Source organism: Lynx canadensis, chromosome B1, assembly GCF_007474595.2.
Source record: "Lynx canadensis isolate LIC74 chromosome B1, mLynCan4.pri.v2, whole genome shotgun sequence".
In the NCBI taxonomy this organism is placed as follows: domain Eukaryota; kingdom Metazoa; phylum Chordata; class Mammalia; order Carnivora; family Felidae; genus Lynx; species Lynx canadensis.
Genome location: NC_044306.2, coordinates 204,956,949 through 204,982,876, shown reverse-complemented (window position 1 = coordinate 204,982,876; position 25,928 = coordinate 204,956,949). Strand labels below are relative to the sequence as shown.

General features: G+C 66.6%; 2 protein-coding genes across 5 annotated transcripts in view; one reads left to right on the top strand and one right to left on the bottom strand.

The window, feature by feature from the left end:
• The first annotated feature begins 212 nt into the window (after positions 1–212).
• Positions 213–16,080, top strand: FGFR3 (fibroblast growth factor receptor 3). Of its 3 annotated transcripts, none has more exons than XM_030314378.2 (17): positions 213–352; positions 6,243–6,512; positions 6,697–6,750; positions 8,581–8,753; positions 8,830–8,953; positions 9,035–9,225; positions 11,142–11,286; positions 11,767–11,957; positions 12,337–12,485; positions 12,878–12,999; positions 13,097–13,207; positions 13,290–13,480; positions 13,617–13,739; positions 13,891–13,961; positions 14,145–14,282; positions 14,440–14,545; positions 14,637–16,080. In XM_030314378.2, the coding sequence occupies exons 1-17, from the start codon at positions 244–246 to the stop codon at positions 14,781–14,783; spliced, it is 2,415 nt and encodes an 804-aa protein (XP_030170238.1). In that variant the 5' UTR covers positions 213–243; the 3' UTR covers positions 14,784–16,080. The 3 variants fall into 3 exon arrangements, with proteins under 3 accessions (XP_030170238.1, XP_030170237.1, XP_030170235.1); XM_030314377.2 differs by having other exon boundaries at positions 227–352; positions 12,340–12,485; XM_030314375.2 differs by lacking the exon at positions 11,142–11,286 and adding an exon at positions 10,272–10,422 and having other exon boundaries at positions 227–352; positions 12,340–12,485.
• Positions 16,081–20,451: 4,371 nt separating this feature from the next.
• Positions 20,452–25,928, bottom strand: part of LETM1 (leucine zipper and EF-hand containing transmembrane protein 1) — a 40,880-nt gene continuing 35,403 nt past the window's right edge. For both annotated transcript variants that reach the window (XM_030314374.1, XM_030314373.1), the window contains exons 12-14: positions 25,627–25,814; positions 24,500–24,638; positions 20,452–23,474 (exon numbers count right to left, since the gene is read on the bottom strand). In XM_030314374.1, the coding sequence (XP_030170234.1) occupies positions 23,325–23,474; positions 24,500–24,638; positions 25,627–25,814 (477 nt within the window). In that variant the 3' untranslated portion in view covers positions 20,452–23,324. The remainder of the gene's footprint in view (positions 23,475–24,499; positions 24,639–25,626; positions 25,815–25,928) is intronic.

Sequence of the window (25,928 nt, the reverse complement as noted above, 5' to 3'; positions counted from 1 at the left end):
GAGCCCTGGGCGGCGGCAGCGGCGGCGGGCGGGGCGGCCGGGGGTCGGAGGAGCCGGGGCGCAGGAGCCCAGCCACCGCCGCTTCCGCCGCTGCGCGCCCCGGATCCTCCGGGGTGACGAGCTGCCCGCCTCCTCCCGCAGACTGCCTAGCGGCGCCCTCCTCCCGCCGGTGCCAGAGCGGGGCCATGGGGGGCAGCATGCCCGCGCGCGCCGCCTGAGGACGTCGTAGCCCCCGCCCCCACTATGGGCGCCCTGGCTCGCGCCCTCACGTTCTGCGTGGCCGTGGCGGTCGTGACCGGCGCCGCCTCGGGGCCCCCCGGCATGGAGCAGCGCGTCGTGCGGAGAGCGGCAGGTACGGAAGGACCCGACGGGTACCGGCGAGGGGCGTCGGGGCCCAGGAAAGGGCTCCTGGGTGGGTCTCGGGCGCCGGGTCTGAGTGGGCCCGAGGGTGCGCCCTGGGCTGGCACTGCGGAGCCCGTGTCCGGGTTCCTGCCGCCCTCGCTCCCCGGAGATCCGGGCCAGAGCTGGCGCGGCAGTTTGTGGGGCCCCTGGAGGCTCAGGGCTCCCACCCAAGTGCGAGGCCGCGGCGGGCAGCTGAACGCGACCGTGGAGTCCGCGGCCACCGCCCCCCGCGGTTGCCTAATGGGGCGCAGCGTGATCCCGGGCATCACCCGGAGGGCGCGGGGGCTACGTTTCCGCGGTGATTCCCATTGTTGTTCTGCGGGTTCTCACTGACGGCAAGTTCCTGTTGTCGGCGCCGCAGCCCCTGCCCGCCCCCGTCCGGGTTCGTGGCCGGCTTCGGCCCGAGCGAGAGACCGCATTTCGGAGGGAGGGTGTGAGAGTGCGTCAGCCTGCCACCGGGGCCCTGCCCGCCCCCCGTGGGCCGCGTGACGAGGCCGCGGCGTCGGGGGCCTCCGCTCCCAGCCCTGCTACCCTGCCGGGTGGGTGACAGCGCCTGCCTCCCTCCCCGCCCCAGGGCGCGCGCCGTAACGCCTGGCCGCTGTCCGAGGGACGGGGAGCCGCGGACGCCGGCGGACTGCCCGGGGCCGGTGCACGTCGGGGGTCGGCGAGCGGCGCGGAGGGGCGGGGGCGCGTCGGCCCGCCAGGCCCCGCCCCGCACACGCGCCAAGGCCCTCGAGGTGCGGCGCGCGCGGCCCCCCGCCGGGCGCCCCGGGAGCCGCAGCCCCGCACGCGAGCCTCCCGGCTCCGGGCTCCCGGGGCGCCCGCGAGGGGGCGGCGTGCGGGGGCGGCGGCCGCGGGCCCCGGGGCGCGCGCAGCCCCGCTGCGTCCCGGCGGCCGCGCGGAGGGAGGCCCTCTCCCGGTGAGCTCACGCCCCACCCGGGCGAGACCCGAACAGCCGCTCCTTTGTACCCGGCGCGGCCACAGACCGCGCATTGATGGCGGCCGCGGCGGCCTCGCGGGGAGGTGTGAGCTGAGCGGCGGCGGGCGCGCCGTGCCAGGGAGGCGGCGGCCGCGGGCGGGACGGAGGCAGATGGCGGCCCGCCCCTCCCTGCGCCCCCGCGCCCCCTGCTCCGGCGGCGGCTGCAGCCTCCCGGAACAATGTCATTTTTTTATGAATGAAGTGGGCCTGGCGCTTGAATGCGTGTGTCATTCAGCGGCGTGACAGAGGCCGTCGCGAGGTCAGCGCGCGCTTTTAGCGCCTGCTTAGGCGGCCCCAGCTTCCAGGGGCGCCGAATAGGCGGTCGCGGGGGGAGCCCCGAATTAGCATTCGCATTCAGATAGAGATATTACTCCCTACGGCCGAGGAATGTCAACTAGCCCCGAGGAGGGGGCGGCGGGCGGGGCTCCGGGCCCTCGCCTGGACCCCCTGCGGCGTGCGGGGCCCTCCACCCCCCCCCCCCCCCCGGGAACTGGCAGTCCGCGGGAGGCCGGTCCTGGGGCGCAAAGCCTGTGGTGCCCCCACTGGATGCAGGCCTGGGACACAGTAGCCGGAGGGACCCCAGGGGTGGCGGGTGGGAGGTACAGGGACTTTTTCCTCCACCAGAGCATAGGTGACCCCCCCCCCACCCCAACCTCCTTATCCCCGAAGTAGAGCCGGGAAGACAGGTACTGAATACATGGGTCAGTATACTTAAACCATTTCTTTAAGTAGATGAACCAGACAGCAAAAACACGAAGACCTTCTGAAACTTAGAGGGTCCAGCTGACATTTTCGCCAGGAAACATAAATTAAAACGCCACAGTCCGCTGGGGTCAAGGTGGGGAAGGTGTTCGCCCCTGGACTGACCTGGGCAGCCTTCATGTCCACATGGGGCCAGTGTTCTGGGTGAGGGGCTTGCTCGGGGAGGTTGATGGGGGGGGGGGGGGGGGGGGTGTGCCACGTGCCCTGCAGTCTGAGCCCACCCAACCGGAGGAGTCTCTTGGGGGGCACAGGGCATTTCCCACAAAAGCACTGGCTGCAGCCTCCCCCACCCCTTCATCAGGGCTGGACTTTGAGCCCTGGGTGGTTCATTAACCTGGTTGAGCCGAGGCTGGACTTCTGGCCCCAGCTGCACTGAGCCCCTGCACTGAGCTGAGAAGCACCCCTGCAGGGCCTCAGGTCTTCCCTGGGACTGATCTGGGGCCTGGCTGTGCCCCGGTTCACAACTGAAACTATAGGGGAGCTGGAGCCCTGGCAAGGACAGGCTGGGGGGGGGGGGGCAGCCAGGCAGGCCTGAGCCATTTACCAGTGAGTAAGCAACTCCCGGAGTCTCTTCTGGATGGGAGGGGAGCTCCCGACTCTAGATCCTGCTGGGGGTCCTCACCTGTGTGTGTGAGGACGATACTCACCGGGTTCTGGGAAAGTTAGGCTGGATCCTGTAAGCCCACATTAGCTTGCTGGCTTTCCAAATCCCGCTTGTTTTCCTTGGTTATGAAACTTTTCAGAAAGTTTCCAGGTGGGGAGGTTGGAAGATCAGATCCTCTCCCTTGACTTGAGGTCCCTTTGAGACACCCCTCCTTTCTTGGACTTTTTTTAAATGTTTATTTATTTGAGACACAGAGCGAGTGAGGGAGGGGCAGAGACAGAGGGAGACAATCCCGAGCAGTCTCTGCACTGTCATCGTGCAGCCCAGCCCGACACGGGGCTCGATCGCAGTGTCATGGGATCGTGACCTGAGCTGAAATCGGGTTGGACACCTAACAAACTGAGCTTGCCCAGCGCCCCCCTTGGGCTGTTTTAAAGCACGTCCCTGGCAGCCGGTCCCACCCCCTGGAAAGAGTGGAAAGCTTCACCACGCACCCTGAACCGGAACCCTTTGTTCCTCATTCCGCCCCAAAACCCAAATCCCTCGGGAGCTGCCAGCTCCGGTGGTCCTTTGAATCAGGTCTGAATTTGCTGGGTGTTCTCTGGGGTCACCCCGAAGGCCTTTCTGAGGATCCCTGTGCCTCCCCCCTTCCCCCCCACACACTGGGGGAGGCTTGGCCCTGACCACAGCCTGGTGGCATCTCTCAGCCTGGCTGTCGCATGCTTCAGCAGTTTATTTATTTACTTATTAAATGAATTTTTTTTAACCTTTGTTTATTTTTGAGAGAGAGAGAGAGAGAGAGAGAGAGAGAGAGAGCACAAGCGGGGGAGGGGCAGAGAGAGAGGGAGACACAGAACCCGAAGCAGGCTCCGGGCTGTCTGCACAGAGCCTGACGCGGGGCTCGAACCCATGAACCGCGAGATCGTGACCTGAGCTGAAGTCGGAAGCTCAACCCACTGAGCCACCCAGGTGCCCCTCCAGCACTTTAAACCGCTTGTGGTGGCCTCCCTGGCCTGCGGGTGGGATTTTTGCCCTGTGCCACAGTGGGGGAAATTGGGGTATGAGGCCAGTTAGTAACAGTCAGGAGGACACTGACTGGGGACATCCCCGCAAGCCCAGCTGGGCCCTTCCAGGACGCAGTAGTCCTTGGGCTGTGCCTGTGGGCTGCACTTGGCGTGTGGCCCACACCGGGGCGGGGGTGGCAGCCAGGAGCAGGCGCCGTGGGACCCACAGGGTCAGACCTTCCGCCTGTGCTCACCCCCCTCAGTGGCATGTGGGCACCTGCCGTGGCACACAGGACTTCCGTCCTCTAGTGTGTGTGGGCCCCAGAGCCCCCTTTTGTTGATCGGGAAAGACCCCTTCCTGGGGCCGAGCGGCACATGCCCCAGCCACTGCCCGAGTGGAGCCAGACCGTGACTTTTAGCATCCGCTCATGCCTGTCACCTGGAGTCCTGCCTGCTCTCTGTCCCCCTACCTGACACCACCCACTCACGCCACTGGCGGGTCACCCCCAGGGTCTCCCGTGGCTCAGGGTGGGCCTGGTGGATCAGATCTACTGGAGGCAGAGATTTCTGCCAGTCTCTGCCCTGGTCCAGGGGTGTCCCGTCCCCCACCTCCCTCCGCCCACCGGCGGACGGCTGCCAGGCATGGCTGGCCCCGGGGCTGCTCTGTGTCCGTCAGTCCCACACTGGACCGGGTTGAAGTGAATATACTGTGTGGATGGCTTGACCTGCTGACGCTGCCCAGACCAAACCGGAACCAACAACTGTTGCCCTTGGGCCGGGGCCTGGGGCTGAGGCTGCCATGACCAGCCTGTTCTCCGCCTTCTGGGGGGCCTCAGTCCGCTCCCAGCACTGGGTGGTCCCCACAGGACACAGTGGCCGGGACCGAGGGGCTGGAGGTCGGGTCAGGAGTCCTCCGACAGTGGGGCCCTCAGGCTCAGAGGTACTTGAGAGACCCTCCCGGTGGGCACGGGGCTGGTGCGGCCACCTGAAGTGGGTGGGCAGAATTGGGACTGTCCAGGGAGCCAGGGGCCGGTGTGGCTAACGGCGGGCAGCTGGGCCCTCGAATCTAGGCCACGCGTCGGCAGAATGACAAGTGATGATGTAACTGACCCAGCTGGGTCTGGGGAAGGAGGCCTGGGCGCTGGGACCACCCACCCCTGTCCCGGGCCCCAAGCCCAGGCTGCCCGCCGGGCATTGTCTGGCCCTGGCAGGGAGGCCTGGGGGTGATAGCCCCGCCAGTGATGTGTCCCTGGATCTCAGGCCTCGGCCCCTTGAGAGGTAGGCGGCCGCGGGGCAGCGGTGCGGGACCCCGGGGCCCTCCGGTGGACTCCCGCCCTTGGCAAGGCTCCTTCCTCTACCCCAACGTGGCGTGTACACGGTGAGGCGGGCCAGGGCACCTTGGCCTGCTCTGGCCTGCTCGCTGGCTCAGTCTGGACAAGTCCCACCTCCCGCAGCTCGTGTCCTCGGCTGTGAAATGGGAGTCCCAGGTCCCCTCCCCCCACGGGCCTGTGAGACACCGCTGTCCAGACATCGTATCCTATTTACGACCTGCTTCTTACTGTGCGTTCGGTGTACCACTGAGGTGTAGCTCGCGTGCAAGACCCTTCTCTCTAGTCACGGTGCAGTTGTCCCTCGTCCCGGAGAGCCCCCGCCCTGACCCGCCCCGCGGGGTGCGCCGGCTCTTGGTGACCAGCCCATGGCCAGTGCCGGCTCCGTTCTCGTGAGGCCGAGCGTCTGCTCTCCGGTCCGGAACTGCTTTCGAAGCCAGGATGAGAGTGGGGGGGGGGGGGCGTCAAGTGGGTCCCGTTCTCCTGGGGCAAATCGCCCCTGTCCCCAGCCCAGCGTCCCTGCCTCCAGCGTCTGTTCCAGCCGGAGGCGTGTGAGGCACTGCCTGTGAGCTCGGGATGGAGTTTGCGTTTCCAAACGGTTATGAGCAAGTCCAAGGAGGGGGCGCCTGGCTGGCTCGGTAGCTTAAGGGTCTGTTCACTTCAGCTCAGGTCGTGATGTCCCAGTCGTGAGCCCGAGCCCCTCGTGTGGCTTCGTGGTGGCAGGGCAGAGCCTGCTTAGGATTGTCTCTCTCTCTCTCTCTCAAAATAAGTAAATAAACTTAAAAAAAAGAAAAACAAAGAAGAAGACTTACTTACACTGAAATTTGGATTTTCAGCGCCCTTACGCATGTCCTGATGGGTGTGCGCTGGGCCGCATGCGTCCGTTCACATGCGTGTGGTCTATGTCAGCGTTCCGGCGACCGGCCGGAAAATATTGTCCCCCCTCCGCCCCCGCCCTTCACGGGGCACTCTGCAGGACCACAGTTCTGGACACTGGTCCCTCCCTCGTGTGGGGCCACGTGGGCCCTCGCCAAGCCCCCTCCCTGCGGCCTCCACCGCGTGTCGATGCAGTGGGCACGCCGTGGTGCCTCCCGGGGTGCCGGGCGCCCGGTGCTCCCGCTCTGGGGGCTCCTGCCTTAGGGTCACGTCCATATCACCTACAGAGGCCCCGGGACCTGAGCCCGGCCCGCAGGAGCAGCTGGTCTTTGGCAGCGGGGACACCGTGGAGCTGAGCTGCCACTTGCCTGCAGGTGGCCCCACAGGGCCCAGCGTTTGGGTCAAGGACGGTGTGGGGCTGGCGCCCTCAGACCGCATCCTGGTGGGGCCTCAGCGGCTGCAGGTGCTGAACGCCTCCCACGAGGACGCGGGGGCCTACAGCTGCCGGCAGCGGCTTACCCAGCGCGTGCTATGCGACTTCAGCGTGCGTGTGACAGGTACGTGCCCGCCGGGGTCCTCCGAGCTCCCTGAGCGGCCCGGGGGGGGGGGGTCTCGGGGCGGTGCTCTGCAGCGCCCCACGTTGGGGGTCTCGGTGGTCCCTGGTAGAGAGGAGGGTGCCGCACGGGAGACACGGCGAGGGCACCTGTCCCACAGCCACACGCTCTGTTGCCTGCGTTTCAGATGCCCCGTCCTCCGGGGATGACGAAGACGGAGAGGATGAGGCTGAGGACACAGGTGAGCCTGGGGTCCAGGCGCGCAGGGCGAGTCAGGGCTGGGGACCCGCCTTCCTAACTGCCAAGCCCCGTGCTCCCTGGGAATGGGGCCTTCTGCTCACAGGCAGGTGGGAGACCGAGGCCTGGCGGCCGCCTCCCCAGGGTCCCACCGAGTGCGGGGTCTTCCTCGGGCTGAGGTGGCCTCGAGCGAGCCCTGGGCCTGTGCGCCCCAGCTTGGGGGAGGGGGGACCGTGCTGCACGGGGCTCGAGGAGCGGCAAGGAGGCCGCTGCGGCCTCGGGTGAGGTGGCCTGTGCCGGGCGTGAGTACGGCAGGGCAGGGGGCTCAGGGGGCTGCTGTGGGGCCAGTGGGCTAAGGGGTCGGGGGCCCAGGGGGTGGGGGAGGAGGGTGGCCGTGGGCGCCAGGAACACCAGGTTTGGGCGGGTGTTGATGGTACAGGGGATACCGTAACACTTGCTGGTGACAGGCCACGGGTGCGGGAGAGCAGGAGGAGCGGCAGCCACCGGGGTGTTCCAGCCTGGGATGGTGGCGGGGCCACCTTGCCTGTCGTGGGGGGTGGGGGGCAGGGAGGGGCAGTGGGCTGTTTCCGAGGAGCCCGGTTAGCCAGGCCGAGAGATGTGGGACATGGTTGGGGGGCCCTGTGGGGTCTAGCGGGCAAAGAGGTGAGGAGGGGCCGGCCAGGGACACAGAGCTGGGTGGGGACGCGGGAGAGGAGTCAGGTGCCGGGATACTCATGCAGCAGCTCTGCCTTGGGCTCTGAGATAGGCAGGAAAGCTGAGGGTCCGCTGGGTTTCTTCTCTTTTCCCTTTTTCCTTTGGCTGCCAGGAAGTTCAGAGCAAAACTCCAGGCCCAGTGCTCCTGGTCCCTCTGACCACCCCCCTCCCAAACCCGGTGGGCTCAGGGGCTCTGGGGGTCACGGGCAGGGCTGCTCTGCAAGGGCAACGTCTCTAGCCGTGCTCAGCCACCATCGTCTGGGCCTGCAGGGCTCCCTGGGTCACCCCAGAGTCTCTGCCCCGGGAGTGCCCCCGGCCTGGGCCTCAGCACCCTCCTCTGCGAGGTGGCTGTGTTGGAGGCGGCAGGGGTTGGGGGCGAGGGGTGCGCTGTGTCCCTTCCCTTCCCGTGGCAGGAATGCGGTCCCCACCTCAGCTCCAAAGAAGGATGGAAACCACTTAGGGTGGGGGCGGGGACAACCCTGAGAACCAGGAAGGGGGCAGGGCCTCCCACGTGCCACGTCACCGCCTTGTCACCGTGGCCCCTCCCACTGCCCAGCAGACCCTGGAGTGCTAGAGAGGGTGACTCGGGTCTCAGAGTCTGGCCACCTTCAAGACTCTGGGCTCTCCAGGTGGCTGGGCCTCACGTCCCGGTAAATTGCTTCCGCAGCCCGGCCCCTGGTCCATCCGGCTGGGCTCTGTGACCTGGGCTGACCCGGTTCCTCTGCTGGCCCGGTCTCCCCTCAGCGGGCCTGCCCTGTGGGTGCCTCCCTGGGTGTCTGGGTGCTCCCCTGGGAGATACCCTTGTGTCTTGAAGGCTCCCGGGTGAGGGTGTATTATCCTGGACCCTTGGGCCCTCCCGGCTGGTGTGGGTGCTTGGGGGCAGCGGACAGGGAGAGGAGGGGATGTGTGGCTTGGCTTCGAGGATGCTGGGAGGCGGTGTTGGGGTCGGCGGGAGCCTTGTCCCGCCAAGGCGGGGGGCCCCAAAATCCGACACTCTCTGTGCAAGGGAGGAAACTGAGGCTGGAGGGGTGGGTGGTGGGACAACTTCCGAAGGAGGGGGGGGTGGTCAGGCGTGCCCTGCTCGCAGCCTGCTTACGGCCTTCGCGTGCCCCTCTGCCAGCCGGGGCCCCTTACTGGACGCGGCCCGAGCGGATGGACAAGAAGCTGCTGGCTGTGCCGGCCGCCAACACCGTCCGCTTCCGCTGCCCGGCCGCCGGCAACCCCACTCCGTCCATCTCTTGGCTGAAGAACGGCAAGGAGTTCCGGGGGGAGCACCGCATCGGGGGCATCAAGGTGGGCCTGGCGGCGGGTGGCGCCGGCCGGTGGGGGCCTCGGGCTGCCGCCTGCTCACCCGCGTGCCCGCCCGCAGCTGCGACACCAGCAGTGGAGCCTGGTCATGGAGAGCGTGGTCCCGTCGGACCGCGGCAACTACACGTGCGTTGTCGAGAACAAGTTCGGCAGCATCCGACAGACCTACACCCTGGACGTGCTGGGTGAGGCCCGGCGCGGGCGGGGCGGGGCGGCCCGACGGCTCGGCCTGAGCGGCCCCTGAGCCCCGTGTGCCCTCCCCGCAGAGCGCTCTCCGCACCGGCCCATCCTGCAGGCGGGGCTGCCGGCCAACCAGACGGCGGTGCTGGGCAGCGACGTTGAGTTCCACTGCAAGGTGTACAGCGACGCCCAGCCCCACATCCAGTGGCTGAAGCACGTGGAAGTGAACGGCAGCAAAGTGGGGCCCGACGGCACCCCCTATGTCACCGTGCTCAAGGTGGGTACCGCCACCGGCCGAGCCCGGGCCCTGGGGCCTGGCCCTGCTGACCCCAGCGGCCGGGGACTGGGTTACGGGATCGGCGGGTGGGGCCCAGGCATCGGACCGTCGGGGAAGGAGCGGCGGAGGGCTCGGCCCGGCACTGGCGGGCCGGGGGCCGGGGGCCGGAGGGGGCTGGGGGCCGGGGGCTGGCTGGGGAGTCTGGGCTGGGTCCCGGCATGTCAGGCGGGCAGCACACGGCCCCGCAGTGAGTCCTCAGTTTCCCCCTCTGCTCTGAGGGTGGGCCTGCAGGCAGCGCCCTGGGCCGGGCTCAAGCTCAGGGGCCCGGGGCGGGGCAGGCAGGTGGCAGCCTAGGCCTCGGGGCGAGCTCTGGGCCCCAGGCGCAGGCCGCGGCTCCTCCAGCCGCCCCGATCAGGGATCAGGCTGTGTCACCCCGAGCGGCCCGTGTCAGTGCTTGTGCGGCGCGGCTCGCCGCCCGCCTGGCTCCCTCGGCCCTCGCCTGGGGCAGCCTCAGCTTGGTTCCCACGGCCCCAGGGTGGGGTGGGCCGCCGGAGCTGGGGTGCTTGCGACACTCAGCCCGAAGAGAGACGTCGGCCGCCGGTGGGGGCGTGGAGGGCCAGGCGCCTGGGCTGAGAGCAGGGGTCCAGATCTGCCTGGGGAGGCTGCCGTGGCCCCGGTGGGTGATCTCTCTGCACTCGTGGGAACACGCTCACCGTGAGCCGGGCACCGTCACGGCAGGCCCAGCCCGGAGCCCAGGGATAGGCGGGCCGAGTGCCAGCCCAGGAGGGCCTCTCCGAGGGGCGCCTGCGGGGCGGCACTCGGGGGGCCGTGGTGGGCGGACGCGGGGAAGGGGCCTCCTGTGAAACCACAGCCCGCCACCGCCTCCCGCAGGCAGCCTTGCCGGCTGCCCTCGCCGAGCCCCCGCTCCGTTCCTTGAGGGCCACCCTCGTGGCGGGGTCTGCGCCAGGGGCCTGCTCCCGCACGGCCACTCTGTGCCCGGCCAGGCTGCCAAGGGCGCGCCTGAGCCGGGTCTCTTGTCCCCGCAGTCCTGGATCAGTGAGAGTGTGGAGGCCGACGCGCGCCTCCGCCTGGCCAATGTGTCCGAGCGTGACGGGGGCGAGTACCTCTGTCGAGCCTCCAATTTCATAGGCGTGGCTGAGAAGGCCTTTTGGCTGCGTGTCCACGGGCCCCAAGCAGGTAACGACTCTGTCCCACGCTGTCTGGCACGCCGAGCTCCAGCTCCCGACGCCCTGGCCGTGCGCCCCCGTCCTGCTCGCTCCCTGCCCTGCGGCTCGCATGGCGCTCCGGCCGGAGCCACCTCTGCAGTGCCGGTGCCTCTGGCCTCCACTGTGACCGCCCGCTTCGAGCCCCCGCGGCCTGTGCTGCCCCTGCCTGTGCCCTACACGCACCCCCAGAAGGCCTCCAGCCCCGGCGGGGGCCGCTGCCCTCTGTGAGCCTCCGCCCCACCCTCCCCCGCGTGTGCGTGCGTGTGCGCGTGTGCGCGCGTCTGTACGTCTGTCTCACCCTCGCTTGCCCCTGGCTCGGCTGCCCGCTCGCCCCCCGTTGGCGTGCGCGTGCGCGTGCGCGTGCCCGTCCGCCGGCGCCCCCCGCCCGCCCCCGCCCCCGCCCCGTACACGCGCTCACCCCGCATGCCGCGTCTGTGCAGCGCTGCCGGCCGCACGCCTGGCGCTCGCCTGGGACAGAGGACTCGCCGGTGGAGGGACTGGCTTCGGGCTCTGTGTGGACGCACGAGGCGGAGGACCCGTGGCGCCGCGGCCACGGCCGCGGTGGTGGTGGTGGCGGTGGCGGCGGCGTTTTCCTTGCAGCCTGGCTGGACCGTCGCCGTGTGGACTGTGGCTGTGGTGCCCGTGGCAGGTGCTGGCGCTCGCCTATCGCGCTCTGTTCTCTCTTTGTAGACGGCGGGCGCTAACAGCACCGACAAGGAGCTAGAGGTTCTATCCTTGCGCAATGTCACCTTTGAGGACGCGGGGGAGTACACGTGTCTGGCGGGCAATTCTATCGGGTTTTCCCATCACTCTGCGTGGCTGGTGGTGCTGCCAGGTACTGGCTCCTGCTGCTGCTTGCTCTGTCCCTGTCCTCTCGGGGTCGCTGGCTTGGGTCACACCGGAGCTGCCGAGGGCAGGCGGGGGACGCCGTGGTTCGTGGCCACCTCGTTCTGCAGAGCTCCTGGCCGGGGCTGGTGTGGGGATAAAGTGCACGTGCCGTCTTGCCTCCGAGGGGCCTCCCTCGAGCCCCCCCACCCCCCCAGCTCGGTCCCCAGCAGCCCGTGTGGCGGCTCCGGTGTCACCCCGGGTGGCGGGCGTCAACGCTGCCGGCTCCGCTGGGCTCTCGCTCTCCTGGGTGCGCCCCTCCTGACCCGGCGTTTCTGACCGCGGACCCTCAGGGAGGGGGACGTTGAGGCCTCGGCGTCCCCACCAGGGGTCCGAGCCCCTTGTCCCCCACTCCCGCGGCGCCTGGGGCTCCGGCCCTCGGGGGCTCCCGGGAGGCGGGGCCCGGCCTGCAGCGACGGTGTCTTTGCAGCCGAGGAGGAGCTGCTGGAGGCCGGTGCCGCGGGCAGCGTGTATGCGGGCGTCCTCAGCTACGGGGCGGGCTTCCTCCTCTTCATCCTGGTGGTGGCCGCCGTGACACTGTGCCGTCTGCACAGTCCCCCGAAGAAGGGCCTGGGCTCGCCCACCGTGCACAAGGTCTCCCGCTTTCCACTCAAGCGACAGGTAACAGAAAGTAGCTACCGGGTTCCGAGCCGCCCGGACGCCCCCGGGGCCCGCTCCTCTGGGCTCCTGAGCTCAGGGACTCCCCGTGGTGCGGGAGGCCTGGGGCCTCCCGGGGACGCAGGTCTCCGTGGTGGCTGAGCCGCCCCCCTCCCTGGTCTGCGCGGGCTCCACCAGGAGCCTGGGGTACCCTGCAGCGTAGGACTTCTAGGGCCTTCCTTCGTTTAGGGCTGAGCGGAAGTCAGATGCCCCCTCCCCACCCCTTAGCAGCCCTGCCCGCGTGGGCAAAGCCACGGCCCCACCACCCCTGGGGCGTGTCTCACCCTCCCCCCTGACCCTGTGGGTCGGCCCCTTGGCACCAACCTGTCCCTGCCGACCCAAGCAGGTGTCCTTGGAGTCCAACTCGTCCATGAACTCCAACACGCCGCTGGTGCGAATCGCCCGGCTGTCTTCCGGGGAGGGTCCTGCGCTGGCCAACGTCTCCGAGCTCGAGCTGCCCGCCGACCCCAAGTGGGAGCTGTCCAGGGCCCGGTCAGTGGGGCTGGGGCCCTGACCCGGCGGGGGTGGGGGCACACACAGGGTGTGGTCCTGTGGCGGGGGAGGGGGCACCACTCAGAAACCTGATCGGACTCCGATCAGAGTCGGGTAGGAGTCCACACCGTTGATGGCGTGGCAACTGTCGACCAGAGGAGGCCGGGCCAGGGGCAGGTGCTCCTGAGGTGTCGGCGCCCCTTGCAAAGTGCTGTCTGGATGGCCCCACACAGGGTGAGAGGCTGGCCGGCCAGCGTCCTTTATCCTACGAGTAGTCATGGGGGCAAGCGTGGAGGGCTTCCTGGAGGCAGCGACGCTAGGCCTCAAAGACTGTCCGGTACAGGGCCTTGAGCTGGTGTGGGTGCTCACTGCCTTTCGGTTTCTGCCCCCAGGCTGACCCTGGGCAAGCCTCTCGGGGAGGGCTGCTTTGGCCAAGTGGTCATGGCAGAGGCCATCGGCATTGACAAGGACCGGGCCGCCAAGCCTGTCACTGTGGCTGTGAAGATGCTGAAAGGTGAGGGAGGAGGGAAGGATGTGGCGAGGGGAGCCTGTGGGGGGGGGGGGGGGCGGCGCGGCAGCGCCTGATGCGATGCGCCTGCCCTCCCGTGCAGACGACGCCACAGACAAGGACCTGTCGGATCTGGTGTCGGAGATGGAGATGATGAAAATGATCGGCAGACACAAGAACATCATCAACCTGCTGGGGGCCTGCACGCAGGGCGGTAGGCTGCGGGGGGCGGGCGGGCGGGCGGGCAGGGGTGGGGGCGGCGGGGCGGGGCCCTCCTCTGACGCCTGGGCCCCCAGGGCCCCTGTACGTGCTGGTGGAGTACGCGGCCAAGGGGAACCTGCGCGAGTACCTGCGGGCGCGGAGGCCGCCAGGCATGGACTACTCCTTCGACACGTGCAAGCTGCCCGAGGAGCAGCTCACCTGCAAGGACCTGGTGTCTTGTGCCTACCAGGTGGCGCGGGGCATGGAGTACCTGGCCTCGCAGAAGGTGAGCAGGGCGGGGGGGGGGGGGGGCGGCGCAGGGTCCATGAGGGGGCCGATAAGGGCACCCCGGCCTGCAGGGGAGGTGGGGGGGAGGGTCAGGGCCTGGCGGGAGCCTCAGCCCTGCCCCCTCCCGCCCCCAGTGCATCCACAGGGACCTGGCGGCCCGCAACGTGCTGGTGACCGAGGACAACGTGATGAAGATTGCGGACTTTGGTCTGGCCCGCGACGTGCACAACCTTGACTACTACAAAAAGACCACCAATGTGAGCCTGGCTGGGGGAGGGCAGTGGAGTGGGGAGGCGGGGGGGGGGGGGGGGCGGGGGGGGGGGGGGGGGGGGGGGGTAGGCAGCCCCAGGCACCAGGAGGGCATCCGGTGGCCGACGTGCCCCCCCCTTCCCCGCCTCATCCTCCCAGGGCCGGCTGCCCGTGAAGTGGATGGCACCCGAGGCCTTGTTTGATCGAGTCTACACCCACCAGAGTGACGTGTACGTGGTAGGGCCGGGGGCCGCGTGGGACGCAGGGCGGGGGGGGGGGGGGGCCCAGCGGTGGCTCCTGTGGCCGATCTCCCCTTCTTGGCAGCGGGGTGCGTCTGGGGCAGGCAGGCTGCAGAGGGCACAGGACCTCTGGTGGTAGGACAGACGGGCTGACGGTGCCGTGCTCCCCGCCAGCTGGTCCTTCGGGGTCCTGCTCTGGGAGATCTTCACTCTGGGGGGCTCGCCGTACCCCGGCATCCCCGTGGAGGAGCTCTTCAAGCTGCTGAAAGAGGGCCACCGCATGGACAAGCCCGCCAACTGCACACACGACCTGTGAGTGCGCGGGCCCCTCGGCCGCTGCCCGGTTGGGGCCCCGGGGGGGGGGGGGGGGGCGTGGCTTTGGCGCCCGCGGCGGGGGGCGGGGGGGAGCGAGCGCGGGCGGGACCCGTGCGGGCACCGGGCCCGGAGCCTCACCTGAGCGCCCGGCCAGGTACACGATCATGCGGGAGTGCTGGCACGCGGTGCCCTCGCAGAGGCCCACCTTCAAGCAGCTGGTGGAGGACCTGGACCGCATCCTCACCGTCACGTCCACCGATGTGAGTGCGGCTCCCACCCACCTTGCGGGGGTGGAGGGGGCACGTGGGGGGCGTGGCCCTGACGGCTGCCCCCCCCCCCCCCCCCCCGCAGGAATACCTAGACCTGTCGGTGCCCTTCGAGCAGTACTCGCCGGGCGGCCAGGACACCCCCAGCTCCAGCTCTTCGGGGGACGACTCCGTGTTTGCCCACGACCTGCTGCCTCCGGCCCCTCCCGGCGGCGGGGGCCCTCGGACGTGAAGGGCCGCCGGCCTGCAGGCCGAGCCCCCACCAATGTGAGAGCAGACCCCAGCTCACCGTGCCGCCGTCGACCGCAGGGGCCCCCTGGCCTGGGCCTCAGACCCGGGCCAGATGGACGGACGGACGGACAGCTTCGTGTGTGTGCGCGCGTGAGTCTTGAGGCCCCCCGGCGCCCCGGCGCAGGGTCCCTGGGGTGCCCGCCCTGCTGTATGATGACCTCCTGGCCACGTGTGCTGGCAGCACCAGGGGGACCGAATGTAGAATGTAAAGGGGCTCCTTCCTGGGGCCCCTCCCCCAGGCTCCCCCCACCCATCGCTGCCCCGCCGGGGAGCACTGGGGGGGGGGGGGCCGGCCAAGCTCTGGCATCCAGCGTGGACCGAGGCCCCTCCACTTGCCCAAGCTGAGCCTGCAGGGAAGCCTCCCCCCGCCCCGCCCCCCCATGACACACCTCCCACCCAGCGGCACCTTGGGCCTGGGGGGGGAGTGCTAGCCCGCAGCCTCCCCCCACCTCCAGGCCTCCCCACTTCCCACCCTGCTCCTTGGGAGACTGAATTACGGGTACCTGAAGGCAGGAGGCTTTAACTTCTGTCCGAGAGGTTCGTTCCAGAAATGAGTGTACATTTATATAAATAGATGCTGTGTACAGGATCTACACATACGTATATATAGAGATATCTATACGGAGGGAGGAGGGCTGGTCTAAACGGGCACGGGACCCTGAGGGTGCAGGAGGGAGGCGCAGCCGCCGGCCCGGGAGGTTCCCGAGGGATCTGCTGAGATCAACGCGAGAACCAGCAGGAGCTCGAGAGGCTTTTCTGGCCACGCAGTTTTGTTTTAAAAAGTGTATATTTGTAAAGCTATTTATCGACCCCCAGAACCCCCGGCCCTGTGCCCCTCTCCCCCCGTGCTCATAGTGTTCAGCCAGCCGCGTGGCAGAGAGGTCTCAGTTTTAACTTATTAACAGCCGAGAAGGTTCCTGCTTCATGTAGAGGGCCCGCTAAGGGCTTCACCCCAAAGCCCGGCCAGGTCCCTTGCACCCTTAAGGGTCGTTAATAGTTTGAGGTGATTCTAGTGAGGATATTTTATTTCCTTTGGCCTTCTTTCACAGGGGAATTAGGTTTCTATAGGGTTTTTCTTTAGGAGATGTATTTTTTGGACTTCAAAGCAAGCTGGTATTTTCATACAAGTTCTAATTGCCATGTGTTCTGAGTGAGGAGGCAGTTTCCAGGGGGGGGGGGGGCAACCCTGCGCGCAGGTTCAGATGTTATTAGATGTTACAAGTTTATATATATCTATATATATAATTTATTGAGTTTTTACAAGATGTATTTGCTGTAGATTTAACACTTCTTACGCAATGCTTTTAGACTTTTATAGCCCAGACTGCTACCTTTCAAAGCTTGGGAGAGAAAGCCGTGAATTCAGTTTTGTTACTTTTTGTACTGTTGTTAATGGCCCGCATTTGGGTGGCTGTCTTGCTCATCGGCCCGCCAGCCGGGCAGCGGTCCAGGGTGGTCTCTGTTCTCAGGTCCCCAGCCTCATGGGGGTCAAAGGTGTCGGCCCAAACTGGCAGATGCGCTTTCCAAAAAATAAACAGAGACAACTGGTTCACATCCCTGCTCTGTGCTTTCTGGTGTCCTGCCCTTCTGCAACCCCAGGCAGTGCCGTCCTCTCCACCCGGGACAGGTTGTCGTCCGCCCCCGGGGGAGGGCGGGGTCACCGGCTGCCTGGGTCACAAGCCCTCCACAGGTTTCCAGCTCAGGTCTCTGGCTGGGATAGGACAAGCCCTGGGCAGAGCCGGGGTCAGCGTGGCCCGGTGTGTCCAGCTGCACGGGGGCAGGGCCCCCGCGGGGCAGAGCCTTAGGACCACCGGTGGCCTTCACTGCCTCAGTCCGAGGTCCCCAAGGGCAGGGGGTGCAGGCACCGTAGCGTCCACGGGAGGGACGATGAGACCATCACGGGGCGGGCCTCCCCTTCCTTGGGGGGCTGTAGGCCTGCCAAGCCCCCTGGCTGCCCCCAGCCCTTGGAGTCCACGTGGGCTCTGGGGGCTGAGGTCTCCCCCTCCTCCCCCCAATCAGCTGGGGAGGGGGAGGTGGTTTCTAGGTGGGTCCCCCCCACCCCCATGGAGCCACATGTAAGCAAAGCTCTCACCTGGCCTCTGATCCACCAGACCCTGGGACAGTGGGCTCCACTCTGCTGGCCATACTCCTGCTCCTGGACGTTCCCTTCCCCATCCCTGGCCTGCCCCCCCCACCCCCCCCCACCCCCGTCCTATGATTTTGGGCAGATGCTGCTCCCTGACCCTCAGGGGGCACTGAGGACCCAGTGACAGGATCTGGCCCCCTCTGCTCCGGGGTCTGAGGGAGTGGGGCCACGGAGGGGGCACCCACCCGCACAGCAGTGCAGCGCGGGGGGGGGGGGGCAAGTCTGGGAAGACTCACTCTCAGGGAGACCGTGGTGCCGCCACCGGGCGGCGAGACTGAAGAGGGTTCTGGGACAGGTGCCCGTGCGCAGACTCGCACAGAACTCTCTGGAGCCTAGCGCTGCCCAGCCCTCCCCAGCTCCCCAGGGGTTTGCCAACCGCGTGCCCCTCCCTCCCCTGTGGCTCCTCACATTGTCAGGTCTCACCGTGAAGGGCCGCAGCTGGTTAACTAGCCCCTGGGCTGTGTGCGCGTTTACTCCGGCTTCTAAGAAACTGGCTCCCCTGTGGCTGAGTTCAACTCACCTCCCACGAGTGACGGGTTTGTGGGGCCTCGCGGAGAGCAGGCGAGGTACCTCCGGGTAACCGATAACCGGTGCCGCCCAATACCTTGACCCCACTCAGGGAAGCACTCCCCACACCCCTCCAGCCTGCCAGAGATCCCATGTGTTTTGTGTCCAGAGCGCTGGGGGGCAGGAACAGCGATGGAGGCCAATGAGGGCGTGGGCCACGTGCGCCCTAGCCCAGTGGGGTTCTGGGTAGGGGACTGGGGAGCCCGGGGACGGGGCGGAAGGAGTCTCAGGGAGGCGGGGAGCCCTGCGGCGAGCAGGGGGGCCGGGAGCCCGGGGAGAGCCAGGGAGCCCCGGGGCGGGGGACCCGGATGGGAAGGGGGACCGGGGTGCCCTGGGAGGAGCCCGGGCCGGGGGGGGGGGGGGGGGGGGGGAGAGGCGGGAACCTGGGGAGGGGGAGGAGCCCTGCAGGGAGCCGGTGGGGGAGGGCGGGAGGCAGGAAACGCGGAGGCGGGCGGAGCGCGGGCCGGGAGCGCCCTCTAGTGCCTGCCGGGCAGCGTCCCGCCCCCCGCCCCCCGCCCCTCCCACCACCCGTGTCCCGGGCGCCTCTCCCGCGCGGTCCCGCTGGGCTCCGGGTGCGCGCTCGGGACGAGGGGCCTGGCCGCCGGGGGAGAGGCTGTCTTCCGGACGCCGGCGGAGACCCCGGGTGGGGCGGGGCGGGCCGGGCCGGGAGAGGAACGGACCAGGCGGGCAGGCAAGCGCAGCCCTGCCCTCCGCGCGGCCCGGAGCCTCTCTGCACCTCACCCGCGGGCTCAGCCTCTTCCCGCGGCCCCGCCCCTGTAGGGCTGCACCTGTCCGGCGGCACCTGCGGCTCCGCCCCTCGCCTGCCACCCGGGCTGTCCGTCTCCCCGGAACCGGTCGGCTCCGACCCAGCCCCCGGGCAGGCCTCAGGGCCGACACGCCACCCCGCCTCGGCGGATGGCGAGCCCCCCCATTCCCGAACCTCCAGGCCCGACCCCGCCCCTCGCCTTCCGCTCCGGCGCCCGGGCCGGCTCCACCTGGGTCGAGTGCCTCCACACTCCTGCCCCCTGCAGGCTCAACCTTCGCAGTCTGGTTCCTACGAGGTCCGCTGCCCGCCCCCCACCGGCCTGTCCCGCTAAACCGGACGTCATCCGTCATCCGCGCACCCTGCGTCCTCTTCCCCACGCGGCGGCTGCCAAGGTCTTCAGAGGCTGCGTCCCCACACGAAACACACTCCAATCGCCTCCCGCACAGTTGACTGCCGCTGTCTCTCCTCGGACCGGAATAGCCCCTAACCTCTCTGCCGGCAACTTTTTTTTTTTTTTTTTTTTTAATTTTTTTTTTTTTTCAACGTTTATTTATTTTTGGGACAGAGAGAGACAGAGCATGAACGGGGGAGGGGCAGAGAGAGAGGGAGACACAGAATCGGAAACAGGCTCCAGGCTCTGAGCCATCAGCCCAGAGCCTGACGCGGGGCTCGAACTCCCAGACCGCGAGATCGTGACCTGAGCCGAAGTCGGACGCTTAACCGACTGCGCCACCCAGGCGCCCCTGCCGGCAACTTTTTGAAGGGGGCAGCCATGTCCTAGATATGCTGGTGCTCCCGTGGGGCCCTCAGATTTTCCTGGCCGGGCACCTGGGGCAGGAACGCCGTGGGGGAAGGGGGCAGAGCCAGGGCACCTGGCCAGCAGCCCTCCCACCCGGCTCCCGCAGCACCCAGGGGCCCCGGCTCACTGCCCCCACCCCCCCCCCCCCGGGCACCATTCTGTGGGGTTTGCAAAGCAGGACGAGCGGATTCCAGCGCTTCTGCGAGTCCACCAGCAGATTCTCCCTAAAGAGCTTCGGGGGTAGACTCTCCCGAGAAGAGAACCAGGGCAATAATCTGCACCAGCGGGGGCGTGGATGTTTGCTTGCAACCCACATGCTCTCTCTGCTGTTTCATACTCGTTCTGTCCTCATTTGGACCAGGAGCATCCCTTCGGGCCAGCTGCTGTGTGCCCGCAGCGCCACCTCCATAAGCAATCCCTGCCTCTGCCCCAGATCAGCCTTTCCAGAGCCCTGGTGGCCCTCTGAGCCGTGGAACCGAGAAACGGGCTGCAGACCAGGCCTCGTGTTCTGGGGCAGCTGCTGGCCACAGGCTCACATGGCCCCTGTCCCTGGCCACTGACTCCCAGGCGTGGCCTGGGGAAGGACCCCACGGAGTGAACACATGCCTGGATGCCTGCCAGGGGCACCACAATGAACCTGGATGGGAGCCATTGGCCCAGGGCCCAGGCAGGGGGAAGACAAGGGCTGAGGCCCCGGCGGCCCTCGGCTCTCCAGACCTATGGGGCAGAGGGGACAATGGCCAAGGCTGGCCTCAGGGAGAGAAGGGACACGGGTTAGGGTGGCCTCTGGGCAGGGAGGAGACCCAGCAGAGGTGGAAGGATCCCACACAGCGCCCCATGCGGCCCGGTGCCAGTGAAGGGGTGAGGCCGCCTGAGACAGGGTGGAGGTCCTGGGCTCAGGGCTGTGATCTGTCCCTGGAGCGGGGCCGGAAGGAGTGGCAGGATGGGGGGAGGTAACATTGTGCCTGTCCTGCTCCCGGCGCCCTGTGCCAGGTGGCCCCCAACGGGGGGGGGCCTCGGCCCTTCACTCTAGGGTAGAGCACAGGCAGCTTCAAGGAAGCCCTACTGCCCACGTGCCCCCTCGGCGCTCTGGGGAGCGGGCTGCAGGGTAGGGAGGGCCCCTGCAGCATCTGGGGCCCCCTCGGCGGAGCACGCAGCCCCCACTCCCAGGAGCCGTCAGAGTATTTCACACAGAACCGTGCCCTCCTGGGTGACCCTTGGGCCAGGAACCCGGTTGTGCCCACCCAGGCCCCAAGGCACCCGCTGCGGGCTGCGGGCTGCGGGAGGGGGAGCCAGTCTGGACAAAGCAGCCATCGCACGGCAGGCAGAGGTCATGGAGACAGTGCTTTATTAAACCTTCTCCTTACATCAAATTCAGCGTCTAGTCCCCACCACAGGGATCGGTCTGGGTGCACGGCCCGACGCGACACGGAGGCCCGCTGTCACCAGACAAGCAGGCACCCCGGCCGGGGCCAGAGCTCCGGAAGGGGACTCTCCATCTGGAATCTGGCCTCACGCGGCACACTCACGCCCATGGTCACCCGCCACCCCCTTCCGCTGCAGAGGCAGAACCAGACCGTGGGGGCACAAGGCTGTCACAAAGGCAGACGCTGCAACCACCCTGACGTCTTCCATTGGCTTCCGATGTGTCACATGACTCAAAGACCTTAGTCTGAACTGTTACGGGAGCAGCAATGTCCTATTTTAATAAAAACACTATTTCTAAAAAAGATGTTTATACACAGCCCGGGAGGGAGGTTCTCAGTGGAGCGGGCCCTGGGATCCCCGGAGGACACATGGAGACAGCGCTCAAAGGCCAGGGGGTGCTGCCCTGCTGACCCCAGGGCCGCTCCGTGAGAACCACCGCCTGCAGGTCATTCTTCAAAAGTTACAAAGTGCCCTTCACTTACAAAGGCCGGACTCTGACGTCCCAAAAGGGCTCTAGGAACCACGTGCCAACTTCCTGAATCCCAAGTACAAGAGTGGGCGTTCAGGCGGAGTGAAGGATGAGGCCTGTGCTAAGAATTCCTGTTTCATTTGCAAGTAGTAGTCTTTGCCCTCCCAGGCGCCCGAAAATACGGGCGCCTCCCCCTCCGGAGAGAGCGCGGGAAGACTCGGCCGCAGGCGGTCAGGACACAGCCGCCTCTGAACACCTTAGCGCACAAGCCTCCGCTCTCTAGACCCGACGTACTGGGCCTGCACCCAGACACTGATTTCGGCTGCAGTAAGTGAGGTTCGGGGCAGTAAAAGCCCACACGTGACAGAGAGGGAGCCAGCAGCCGGCTTCGCCAACACGGAAGGCCGCCACCAGCAGGTCAGGCCCACGTGTGTTCGGGAAGCCCCCCGTAGCTTCTGGGGGTGAGCGCTGCTCCCGGACAGCGCAGAAAACCCAGGAGGGGGGTTCCAGGGCAGCGGGCACGGCAGGAGCGCCTGGCCGCCGCCGGGACAGCATCCGTGAGGACGTCCGGAGCGCCGAGGCTGAGGACAGGGGGTGGGCGCGGCTTGCTGGGCCCCAAAGCAGTGCCTGCTGGAAAGACAACCGCCATCCACGGGGCACGTGGGCCACCCAAGGCTGGCACGCACGCGCGCTCCCTACAGCTGAAAACCAGGCTACTGAGATGCGTGTAAGGTCATTCATAGATAAATTAATTAAGCATCTAGAATATATAGATTTCCTTCTCAAACAACTGAAGGAAACACCCTTTAGAACCCAGCTGCTACTTCACAAAGGTTTACGTTTGACGATACGTAATCGTGTTCCTATTTTGTCAAGTTTCCTCTTTAACGGCGGAACGAAGAGTTTCAAGTAACTCAGGTGCATCGTTTCTGGGCGCTCCGCCTCTCCTGGCTGCTCTGGCCACTCAGTTCCTATGTCTTCCGGCTCCTCTGCTTGGCCTCCCCTGAGAGCGCGTCCTGGCCCATAACGGACCCGGCCTCTGGAGGACCGGCGACACAGAGCTGAGGCCACAGGCCGCCCACTGAGCACCGCCGACCTCAGCTGCCAGGTGCCGAGACGGCCAGAGGCCAGGGCCGGGCGCCAAGCCCAGGGAGGCCGCCCCGCTTCCCCCAGGGGCGCACCAGGCCGGCCCTACGCGGACCCACGGCAGGATTCTGCCTTTCCGAAGCCCCCTCAGGACGCGCCACCCACAGGACCAGGAGCACGGCCAGCGGCCTACTTGTCCTGGGTGGGGGCGGGGGGCCAGGGGACCGAGTTAGCAGCGCCGGGAGCAACGAGGACACCGCGGGGCTGCAGGGCTATGGTGGGCGAGGCGCACGCAGAGCGTCGGCCTAGACACGCGGGGGGACCTGCTCTGACCACCCACAGGGGCGATGAGGTGCTAAGGACCCAAACTGGGAAACTTTCCAAAAGCTACAAGAGGGTGGTAAATCACTCAAACGGAAATGCTTCATTTTCAAGGGCTTCATTAGCATCTCTCACGGCATGATTCACGTTAGCTGTTACGCACGCGGCAGGCGGACCGTCGTGTGTAAAAATTCTGTACTAGTCAACCGGTGAGGGACTAGGTGAAAATCAAAGGTCAGAGCAAGGAAGAGCTGACACACCACGACAGGGGGCTCGCACAAGGCACGACATTCCTGCCAGACAACTGTGGTTTTCCAGAGGCCACGCGATCCCCGTCGCTACAGAGACGACCTTGGAAATGGGCACGAATCGGTGCTTTTAACGCTGACGGGCAGGAACCCGAGTCCGCAGACTGACTGCCGGACACTTGTCCAGAGCTGGGGAGGGCCGCGCGTGCCTCCTTCCCATCTGCACGCCGCAGGCTCCACGGGCACGGGGGTCCACGCGGCCGGTCCTTTCTCCTCCCGGGACAGGTGCCGCCAGCGTGCGGCACTCGGCGAGGCGCCTCCCTGCCCCAGTCCGGCCGGGCCCACCTCTGGAGCCACGAGGCCCGTGTGCGGCCACCACGGCTGGGGCCACTGCAGCACCGTGCCACCGTGTGAATCCGGACGTGATTCCCTGCAAGGGTTCGGGGATTCCAGACTGAATGAATCTTCGTGGAATGATGAAAATTAAAAATTACTTGATTATGGAAGTTTCTGATTTATTCCAGACAAAATACTAGATGCGTCACTAAGAATCACCTCAGAGCCATCACTACCACGGCAGGACCGCGGCAGCCGGTGCGGCGGGGTGGAGGCAGACACGGGAAGGGCCGAGGCGCGCATGAGCAGGCGGCCCCTAATTCTTCACTTCCGCGGCCTCCTTCTCGGCCTTCTCCTTGGCCTTCTCCTTCTCCTCCACCTTCTCCTCCTTCTCCAGCATGGCTACGATCTCGGCCACCTGGCCGGTGGAGATGTGAATGTCTTCTTTGTCCACCAGCTCGATGACCTATGCACACGGGAAAGGACCAGGGGACTCAGGGGTGGCCTTGTCCCTGCGCGGCGCTTTCCCCAAGGAGCACGCCGGGGACACGCCGGGAACACGGCGCGGCTCCCCCTCCAAGCTGCGTCCTTGGCTACCAGGCTGAATGGCCATCAGTGACGTCCCAGCAGGGGAGCCCCCGGGGTCCTTCAGCTGCCCTGGTTCTGATGACTAGACACCACCCACCCCCAGGAGGCCAACAGGCTCCCAAGGCCCAGGCCAAGCTACAAGCCACGAGGGAGAGGGGCTCCGGAGGCAGGGGACGTGTGGCTCTCGAGGGTGCTGGGTGCGCCTCCTACGGGCCTGGCATGCAGGAAGGAACAGCGGAAGCCAGGCCAGGTGGACACAAGGCCGGGGGGCCTGCCCCGGACAGAGTGCAGCGCTCTGAGTGCAGGGCGAGAACACGTGAGCTGCCGTCCACACCAAGGAAAGGGGCCCCAGGGAAGGGGCGGGTGATGGGGGCTCGGGCCTCCCAGCCTCTGCTGCCGGCAAAGCAATGACCCAGCACGTGCATTTGGTACTGTCTGGCCTTGCGGCTGAACTACACGGTAAGTTAGCGGATACGCTCGAGAAACGTGTAAAAAAAAATCACTAGCTGGAAACACCAGGAACCGTTCCGACACCCGTGAAGGGGCTCTCTCCTCAGAAATGCAAGGCCACAGGCCTCCTTATTACAAAGGGGGATCCCATTCTGGGTCTCCCGGGCTGCCCAGTTCGCCACCAGGACCGAAGCCGACCCACAGCAGCCCGCCAAGGTCAGTGTGCCCCAGGCACCCTGCTAACACGCTTCCCAGACTGCGCCGCGGCCCCGCGGGAGGCGGGGGGAGCCAAGTGTCCTGTCAAAAAGCGGGTGGGCTGCTCTGGACTGACATTCCAACCGCACCACTCCTCGCTCTGTGTGAGGGCAGACATGGGGCCACACGTGCCACACACGCCCCCCGAGCAAGCCCTCGGCTGGGCCTGGTGGCCCTGACCCGGCCCCGCCGACTCACCTTGACCAGGTCATCGATGTTGACCTTGCCATCCTTATTTTCATCCAGTGCCGAGACCAAGCTGATGAGCTTGTTTTCCGGAATGTGCTTGATCTGCTTCATGGCACTGATGAGCTCGGTGACGCTGATGACAGTCTCCCTGGGGGGACACAGCCTGCATGTGGCACAGACGTACCACAGCCTCGCCAGGCCTCCCACGGGTCAGCTCGACCCGGGCAACTTCTCCCTCCCTCCAGGGCCCCTCGCCCCTGCATTTGGGAACGCCCGGCCAACTCGGACACAAAACCAGACACCATCAGTCAGTCCAAGGTCTCCCTGTGTGTGCAGTCCCCCGGTGAGCCCCGCCTCTCTACTGGTGATGGGGACAGGGAGTCCCGTGGTTACTAGGACCGGGTCCCTCAGGCCTGCCCGTGCCGTGGTCAGAGTGGGCCCACCCTGCACAGTAGGTCACCCCGGGAAGGGACACTGACCTTGTCCTGGGGGTGAAGGCCCCCCAACCTGAGGACAGCAGGACCTCTGCAGCCAGCCCACCCGCCCCTCAGAGACGTGGGCGCTCAGAGCACAGTGCCCAGCCCACGGGAGCATCGAGTGTCAGCCGCTACCACCTGGCAGAGTCGTTTCCTTGGCACACAGTGACCTCCAGAGTGGGGGCCATCACCGAGCGCCTGTGTGTGGAGGGCTCGGAAAGAGGGAGGAGGCAGGAGAGCACCGGGAATCTGGGAGAGCAGGAACTAAGCGTAGCTGTGGCTGGAGGGGGAGGAGAGGCTGGGGGTTCCCAGGGGAGCTGTAACCCTCTGTACATTCTGGAAGGACCAGCTTGATAGAAGCCTGGAGAGAGAGAGGTGTGCACTATGGTGGCCAGGGGGAGAGGAGCCAAGCCACGGCTGTGGTCCTGACAGTGGCCAAGGTGTGCGTGTGTGTGCATACACGTGTGTGTGTGCAGAAGAGGCCACCCTGAGAGTTCCTTCAGTAAAACGATCACTGAGAAGTGGACACTGAAAAGATGTGGCTGGGCTTCTGGCTGGAACCACTGGGTCAAAGGTCAGGGGCTGGCACCACGGCAGAGAAGCACTCCAAGGCCAGAAAGGCCCTGGGCTCCCCTGGGCCGGCACCTGAGGCACACTCACCCTGCAGGCGGGCTGGCGGCGGCCGTGCCCAGTTTGCCGGCCGTCTGGTCCGCCTCCAGCTGTGCCAGCAGGCCGTCTATCTGCCCGATCATCTGCTGCACTCTCCGCGTCAGCCTCTTGCTGGCCTTAGACTCCTCCACACAGACCTCTGTGCCCGCCTTTGAAAGTTCCTTGATCTCTTGCAAGTCCTGATGAAATGATTTAGCGATAAAAGATTGTCTCAAAAAAAAAAAAAAAAAAAAAAAAAAAAAGAATCTTACAATTAACTTTATCTTGTAACAATTAAATTAACCCAAAGTGGT